This window comes from Motacilla alba, chromosome 3 (genome assembly GCF_015832195.1).
Source record: "Motacilla alba alba isolate MOTALB_02 chromosome 3, Motacilla_alba_V1.0_pri, whole genome shotgun sequence".
Lineage (NCBI taxonomy): Eukaryota > Metazoa > Chordata > Aves > Passeriformes > Motacillidae > Motacilla > Motacilla alba.
This window is the reverse complement of record NC_052018.1, coordinates 15,927,797-15,936,027: the sequence shown is the minus strand read 5'-3', so window position 1 is coordinate 15,936,027 and position 8,231 is coordinate 15,927,797. Positions and strand designations below refer to the sequence as shown.

At 47.0% G+C, this 8,231-nt stretch overlaps 1 protein-coding gene across 1 annotated transcript; it reads left to right on the top strand.

The window, feature by feature from the left end:
* The first annotated feature begins 828 nt into the window (after nt 1-828).
* On the top strand, nt 829-6,669 carry IAH1 (isoamyl acetate hydrolyzing esterase 1 (putative)). Its single transcript, XM_038131981.1, has 6 exons — nt 829-1,007; nt 2,116-2,168; nt 2,608-2,756; nt 3,585-3,746; nt 5,508-5,626; nt 6,320-6,669. Exons 1-6 carry the CDS (start codon nt 927-929, stop codon nt 6,485-6,487), a joined length of 732 nt encoding a protein of 243 aa, XP_037987909.1. The 5' UTR covers nt 829-926; the 3' UTR covers nt 6,488-6,669.
* Nucleotides 6,670-8,231: the final 1,562 nt, after the last annotated feature.

Below are 8,231 nucleotides of genomic sequence, written 5' to 3'. Positions count from 1 at the left end.
ACATAGTGGATCAGCAACCTCATAATAACTGTATTTGTGCATATGGATGCCATTAAATCAGGTAAAGTGTGCATATGTTCTCTTATGTGCACATACAAGAAATAATTCTTAACCTGATTCAGAATTACAAAGATTAAACGGAGTTTTGTATTTTTGAATATTAAAACCAGTTGGAGGATAAATTGCATGTATTGAGTTTGCATATATAGTTTTGCTCTTGTTGAGGAAGTGATTGCCTGCATGCTTGTATCTACTTGAAGTCAAAGGATCTTGAACACAACTGAAAAGGGAATCCGTGTTTGCATGGTGGGGTTAGTTGGAGCTTTGAAACTCCGCCTGCTGTCTTGCTTTAACGGGACTAGAGGAACACCACCACCTGCAAGAGAAGTGGGTCATGAGCACCCACTGTGACAGCCTCGTCTGCCCCAAGCAGTGACCGCCCCGGCCTGGGAGGAGGGACACGGAGTATCAGCCACTGCAGGACACAGAGCGGAATTCCAAACACGGTGGCACTGATGCTCGGAGGTAGCTGCAGTTGTTGTCAAACGATGATCTTCATAGTAGTGTTAGACGATCAGCAAAATTAGTGATACTTTCCTCCCCAAATTGTGTCGTTAGCAGGCTCAACCTGAAGTCTTTTAAGTGAGGTAGTTGCATTTTCTTAAGAAGGAAGTCTCTCTTTGAAATAGATGAAGGCCGTGAAGCTGCGCGCGTCCCGCCGGGAGCGCTTCCAGCCCGCACGGGGGTGTGTGAGGGGTGGCTCCCCGGGCGCGCCCCTGAGCCTTTTAAAGAGGCGATAAAAGATTGAGTGGGGCTGGAACCTGAGGCTGGTTTGTAACCGGGCCCTTCCCCCGGCCCGCCCCGTTTCCCGCTGCAGAGGAAGCGAGGCGGCCGCCGCCGCTCCCGGCGGATGTCCGGCCGCGGCCATGGCGCTGGCGGAGCCGGGAGCCCGCGGGCGGCTCCTGCGCTGGCCTCGCGTCTTCCTCTTCGGAGACTCCATCACTGAGGTAGTGCCCGGCCGCCCGCCCTGCCCCGCGGCTCCCGCATGGAGCTCCCTGGCCAGCCCGGCTCCTCGTACCGGGGCCCAGCCGATGCCGGCGTTGCTCCGAGCTCCGGCGCCGAGCGGCGGGAAAGGGCCGGTGCGGCGGGAAAGGGCCGGTCCGGCGGGCGCAGCCGGGAGCGCTCCTGGCCCCGCTCACGGCCCCGCGGCCGCCCTGAGGCTGCGCCGGGGCCTTCGCGCCTGCGGGCCCATGTGAGGCTCGGGGTCGCCTCACAGGAATTCTTGAGGTCGCTGTGTTCGAGGCGCGAAGGTGTAGCTTGGGACCTTCGGGTGTCAGGGGCATTTTCCATGCGCGGGCCCAGCGTGCTGCCCTGCAGGGACCGGCACTGCCCTCCCGGCTCCTGGGCCATCCCTGCTCCCCGTGTCCCGCTCCGCCAGCCCGGAGACAGCTCCTGCACTGAGGAGGCTGCTCCTGGTGAACAACTCTGAGGCAGCAGAAGCTCTTGAGCGTTGATTTTGGGTGCCTGCCTTCTGTTGCATGGGTTGTGTGGTGGGTCACAGAACTGCTCTGATGAAAAACTAACCAGAGACCAGGTTTGTCTTAATTGGGAGATGGATGTCTGAGCCGACTCACTGCAGAATTGTAGCAGAGAGGATGGTGCAGCAGTGGGAATAAGGAGAAGGAATTAGTTTTTCTGTTTCTGGAAGAGGTGGGTATTAAACTGAACCCCATGAAGAGGGAGGATTTTTGAGAGGTGCTCTTCAGAATGAAAGAATCTTAGAAATAAAGTAGAAAAATATTCCAAACACAGCAAACCCTTACTGGCCAAAATGAAACTGCAGTCCAACAGCAGTCAGTTTGGATTTTGAAGGGACCACAGGGTCAGTCCCTCCAGAGGTACCAGCCGTGGGTTGCCTCGGAGGCCAGTGGTGTGCCTGGGTGAAACCAGGACTGTTGGACCTCGGAGGACAGGGCAGGGAGAGAGGAAATGCACCAGCAGCAGTGCCAGAGGCCGTGCACAAAAGCTTTGCAGGTGGGAAGGTGCCAGTGGTGGGACTAAGCTCTGGAGAACAAGTTCTTCCAGTGAGGATCTAACCATTTTCATTGTTTTCAGTACTCCTTCCAGGAAAATGGCTGGGGGGCATACCTTGCTGAGAGACTGGTCAGGTAAGAGCTTAAATTTCAAAAGTAAGTTCTAGCTTGCAGAAAGTCATGGAGCTTTTCTAAATGAAAACCAACAGCAGTTAATACATGTTTATTTATTGACATTTATTTATTTAGTGAAGTGGAACTGCCTTCTGGGCAGCATGCCCAGAACTGGTGAAAATACTCATTGGGTGTTTCTACTCAAAGCTTGAGTGGAATTAAAAATCCCGTAGTGATTGTCAGGATTGTTGTCCTGGTTCCATGGTGTAACAGGTAAACAGTACATGTGCAGCCTGTGTGTGCACTTTCAAAGCATGATCCCGTTGAAAACTCAGGTGACATCTCATTTTTCCTGAGAGGGATGGAGGCAGATGGCCTGACGGAATGGTTCAGACCTTCCAAAGTTTTGTTTTGGTGGACAGAGAAGAGATGTTCTTTTTGATATGTGTCTCTGTTTCAGAAAATGTGACGTTGTGAACCGTGGGATCTCAGGGTACAACACCAGATGGGCTAAATTAATTCTTCCAAGACTGATCACTGAAAGTACTAGTGCTGACAGTATTGCTGCAGTTACTATTTTCTTTGGAGCTAATGACAGTGCTTTGAAAGGTAGAGTAGCTTGCTTTCTTGACCTATTTTCTTAAAACAGTTTTACAGTTTAGCAAAATAGGCAGAACATTTCAGAATAGGCATTTCCTGCTTCTTCTCTCGGAACTGTTTACTCTCTTTCCATTTGTACAGAGGTTTGTTTTCTGTCATTTCATTTGTATTTAAACCGTGCAGTGCCTTCCATTTCTCTCCCTATCACCAAGTTTTAATACTAGACAAATAAATGTCAGGAGGCTCAAGACTTTGTTGTGTAGCAGTTGCCTAAAATTGGAGTCGGGCACCCAGTTGTTTCTTGTGTCTTTAGAGAAGACTGATGAGTTCTCGGCAGGTGGGCTGAGGAAAGGAGGGAAGGCAGCATTTGGATTCTCTTTCAGATGAGCATAGCAGGATGCAGAGTCTAATCAAAATGATAACATCAGTGCGTGAAGGACTGACTGTATGTCCACAGGACTTCCCAAAATTTTCTCTGCATCCAAGAATATTGGAAATCTCGGGTTTTGGTTCAGGCGAGGTTTGAGGTGATTATATTTTCTGATACTAGGATATGAAGTTGTGAAAAAAACATGTTAAAAAAAACCCCAACTGTAGGGTTTTTTTTCCCCTGTGCCTTATTTGCCTGTTAGAAATGCTGTCTTTAAACTCTTGATTTGTCTGCTTTGGGTATCGAGGAACAGAATTTTCCTACCACACCTCCCGAATCCGTGATTGAGAGGAACTGCATGCTGGAACTGAGTGTCCGTGGCCACACTGTGTAAAAGTGCTGTTATGCTGTGTAAGAAGCCTGCAGGGAGCTCAGCCCCACTGATGCGTGTGCTCCACCCCTGACAGAGCTGAACCCTAAGCAGCACGTTCCTTTGGAGGAGTACGCTGCCAACCTGAAGAGCATGGTGCAGTACCTGAAGTCAGTAGACATTACTGCAGACAAGATTATTTTGATAACGCCCCCACCTCTTCAGGAATCAGCTTGGGAAAAGGCATGTCTAGCCAAAGGTAAAGGAATTATGAGGGTGGGTGGAATTCTGCATTTTACAAGTGGAGTGTAAGTGACAGATCCCAGGTTGTCAGGTGGTTTCCTTCATGTGTGTGCCATATTGCAGTCGTGTTTATGACTTGTTGGAAGAGGGCTGCTGTTTTACTAAACAACTTCTGGATAAGCTCATGGAGTAACTGCCAAGTAATGACAAACATCCTTTCCAAAGTGTTGATTGATTTGTTAATGCATAAAACTGACAGAAGTGGCTGCCCTCTAAGAACATGGGGTTGGTCAGCATGTCCTAGGCAGATTCCATCATGTCCCAACAGCTTCCAGAATAATACAAATAATGGAAGAAATGTTGGCATTGTGGGCCTTTTAAAAATTTTTACTAGGTACAGTGGATTTCACATCTGTTTGGATAAGCAGTAGTATCCCAGCCAGGTTAATTTGAAAATTAAAAAAAACAATACCAGAGAGTACCATATTCTAAGGATGCTAATAAAAGTGCCTGAAAAAGAAGAAAGAGGTAGTTAAATTATTTCCCATTATGTTATTTAAGCTAATTCTAAAATTAGAGACATAATAGCACCACTTACTTTGTGTTACTGAGCTGGTGGAAATTGCCATAATCCCATTGACTCCAGCAGTGACAGTTTTTACCTCCTGCGAGCATGTGCTCTTTTCTGTTGGGACACCTTGTCCAGTTCTTACACATTTATAAAAAACTTTTGAGTCAGGTTAGGTACAAATACATAGTAGATGATACATAGAGCTGGTACCTTCGTGGCACAGTTTTCTATGATTTAGGTGGTGTTGTATATCCTCAGTTATGTTGTTAATTAAAGTAGTAAAACTTTGAAGATGACCCTAAGTTTAAACTGCATTAAATGAGACAACATTATATGATTTTGCATTAGGAGGCTTTGATCTGATCATGTGAGCACACCTCAAATGCTGCTTATCTGGCTCCCAGCTGTCCAGGAGCACTTGTAGTGTTAACCCATTTTCCTCTTAAAACTGTCCTTTTTATGGGGTAGGAGGGGAGGAAACTTGAATTTACAGCATTGAATCTGCCAGCATGTGTCTAAAAGAGAGTACTGTGTAGGGATGGAACAAAAGACAGGGTGATCTCAGACCGTGGACCATAAGTGAAGTGTTGTGGGCACAGTAAGCAGCGGTATCAGACCATCTGCCCTCCAGTATCAAGGAGAAGTTTTCTGCCTGTTTCTAGTTTTGCCAGATACCAAAGCAAAGGAGAGATGGGAAGCAGGAGGCTGGTGATGTTCACAGGAGCATTCATCCAGGTGCGAAAAGTAGCACCTGGGCTACTGAGAGGACCAGTTGCATGTGGAGTCAGACAAAAAGCAGAAAGCTACTTGTAAATACATTTCCATTTACTTAACTCTGTTTTACCTGCCTTAGCAGGTGTATGAAGAGTTTTAAGTCTAAGCACTGCTTTCACCTGAAGCTTGCCAGAAGGTGAGAGCTGTGAGCAGCAGAATTATACTGTCTGCTCGTTGCTGTTGCTTCTCTCTCAGCCTGATGCATTTCTTCAAAAGAGACATTTTCAAGTGACTCAGAACCAAAGGGTGCCCTGAAAAAGACCACGCAAGCTGTAGCTTCCAGCCACTGACATTGCTGCGCGTTGGGTTTAGTTTGTGATTGTTTATGCCTGCTGGTTTAACACCTGATGCAGACGGTGTTTGCCACAGAAGACTGGAATGGTGCTGCATCAGTGGCGGGTGCTGCATGTTTTCCTTGTTTCTGCTTGGCAGGTGACAAACTGAACCGCAGCAACGCCACCACCGGGCAGTACGCCCAGGCCTGCGTCCAGGTGGCCAGGGAATGCGGCACGGATGTGCTCGACCTCTGGACCCTGATGCAGAAGAATCAGGTACGATGAAATCAGAAATATTTGAAACTGTCATGAATTGTGAAGTGCATCATTTAGCATAGAGGAACTGGTGGTGCTGCATTATCACTGAAATGCTACAAAATACATCCAAATTGCACTTTAGGGAAGGAAAAAAATAATCCAGAGTGCTTCGTAGTTGGCTATGAGAATTAAAGCTGTATGCAAACTGGCCCTGGTGCTTGGGTAGCAAATATCCTGAGTACATCATATCTAAATAGCCTTTTCCTTGAACTTGAGTCATGGAATAGTTTAGGTTCAAAGGGGCCTCTGGAGGTTTCTTGTCCAGCCCACTGTGCAATGTTGGGCTAATTTTGAGGTCAGATCTGGCTGCACAAGGGTGTTGCTGATGCTTCTGACCAAATACCCAAACTCATCCATGGGAGACTGCAGACTTTTCCTGTGAGCAAATAACTCTAGTTTGGACCCTGAACATTTTCTCTCCCCTGCTCTCCCCAGTGCAGTAGACCTGGTGACTTTTGATTGCATCACTTTAATCCTATGATCTTTTACTGATGAATAGCAGTGATTTTGGCTATCAGAACATTCTCTTAACATTTTAACATAAACAGTGAAAAATAAAACCAGTTTACCAGCTGGTTTTGAAAAATTACTAAAGGCTGTCTCTTTGCAGCTGGCAAATCCACTAATACATGGTTTTAACCTCACTTGCAGGATTTCTCTTCCTATTTGTCTGATGGTCTTCATTTATCAACGAAAGGCAACAGCTTTCTAGCAGCTCAGCTTTGGTCACACCTGGAAAACAAACTGTCTGCTCTTCCTTCACTGCTCCCTTACTGGCGTGATGTGGACCACACGAACCCCGAGGCCAGTCTCCTGTGACACCCCTGCAGGGAGGAGCCGGGGCAGCCGTGCCAGACAGAGCCAGCTCAGTATCCAGCAACGTGCTGCAAACTCAGGGAACTCCCGTGTCCTCAGGGAACATGGCACTGGGGAGTCCCCAGCAACGCTCTTCTCTGTCCCCTTCTCTTGGTCTGTGGGAGAATAAAGGTGAGATCACTTGGGGTGTGCCCTGAGGTGTTTTTTCTTCATGCTGCTGTTGCCAGGATAGCTGTGGGGATGAGTAGCTCTTTCCTTGGAGGACTCAGAGGAATATGAGTCTCCGCTGTTCTGTGGCCAAGGGATAGGGGCTGCCCTGAGCAGTTCCTGGCCGTGCTGAGCTTTGGGAACTGCACTGTGATTAATACCATCTACTTGCTTTAAACACAGAGGAGCTCATAAGAGGCAGGAGTGTGGAGTTTGTCAAGAGCCATTAGTGTCAGTCCAAATTCATTTATTTGGATGTAATACAACAGGAACAGCAGTTCCCTACGTTTTACTGTGGCTTTGGTATTGATAGAGAGTAGTTTAGAGCAGGGCTTTTAAAATGTCACTTGCTCTGGCACCAGCAGCAGCTTCTTTTTACCCAGCTCTTCTGTATAGGCACAGGTTTCAGACTAGTGCATGTTTCTGGGCAGTATAAAACTGGTAGATATATGACCTTGGAGAAACTACTAGAAAAGGTCTGCATCTCTGCTGACAAAGCTGCATTGTATGTCATTTGCCATTGAGTTAAGACGACCCTTTAAGTGTTAAAATAATTTTACAACTCATCTAATACATAAGTACTGCAGACTATGCAGGTTTTGGCCAAGAGAACAAAAACTACAAAACTGCCTTTACAAACAAACAAAAAAAAACATTGTCTGCAACCTAAATGAAATTCAACAAGTATGGAAAAAATGGTTTGGGAAATGATGGTCTAGCAAGCCAGATAGCAGCAAAAATGATACAACTAACCGTGCATAAAAATCAAATGGTGTATCACTGCAAATCTACCCCCTCCACAATTCTGGGCTGTATTAACAGTTATGTTGACATGGAACAGGTGTGCTTATTATGAAGGGGGTGAGAGAGTAATGAGAGGCTCTCATGCTGTCCTGCACGGTCAGTGCCATTAGACTGCCTTTGCTTCATTAAATAATCAAGACAAGCTAGCCAAGACCTGTCATCTCCTATGTAACAGTGTTATAAACTGAACCATAAGTATTTTTCATGTGCCTGGAGCCAGAGAAAAAGCAAGTTTGATATATAAATATTTATGAGTGCTTAACTGGACTATCCTTTCTGTAATAAATGCTTACAGTAGATACTGGCTGCACAGCAGAAGGGGTTCCTAGTGGGAAGCTGTGGATCTTCCTGCCTTAGATGTTACGAACAAATCATGCAAGTACTGCTTTCAGTTTCTGGAATACAGCCCAGGCTGGGGGATGGATTCAGTGAGTTCCAAGGCTTGCTCCAAATCTCTGTTTTCGTGCTCCCAAGCACCTGCCACTGCATGGTTTTCACCTGGGATGTGAAGACCTTGGTGCTGAGAACATGTGCTCACAGATTTGGTAGCTGAACAGGCATTTGAGCACACCCCCATCCCTCAGGCAGTTAATGTCGCCATCTGAATTGATGATAATCTGCAGGACACATGGCATTCCAGCTCCAGCCCAGGCAGGAAGCAGGCAGCCCTCACGGTGCAGGTCTGCACCCTCATAGTCCAGGTCTGGCCCCTGCAGCATTTGAGTTCAGAGAGGAG

What these genes read in the sequence shown, in the direction of transcription:
- IAH1 (XM_038131981.1), top strand. Translation starts at nt 927, where the DNA reads ATGGCGCTGGCGGAGCCGGGAGCCCGCGGGCGGCTCCTGCGCTGGCCT. An exon ending in TAATGACAGTGCTTTGAAAG is followed by an intron (nt 2,757 to 3,584) that starts GTAGAGTAGCTT and finishes CACCCCTGACAG; the next exon opens with AGCTGAACCCTAAGCAGCAC. An exon ending in CCCTGATGCAGAAGAATCAG is followed by an intron (nt 5,627 to 6,319) that starts GTACGATGAAAT and finishes CCTCACTTGCAG; the next exon opens with GATTTCTCTTCCTATTTGTC.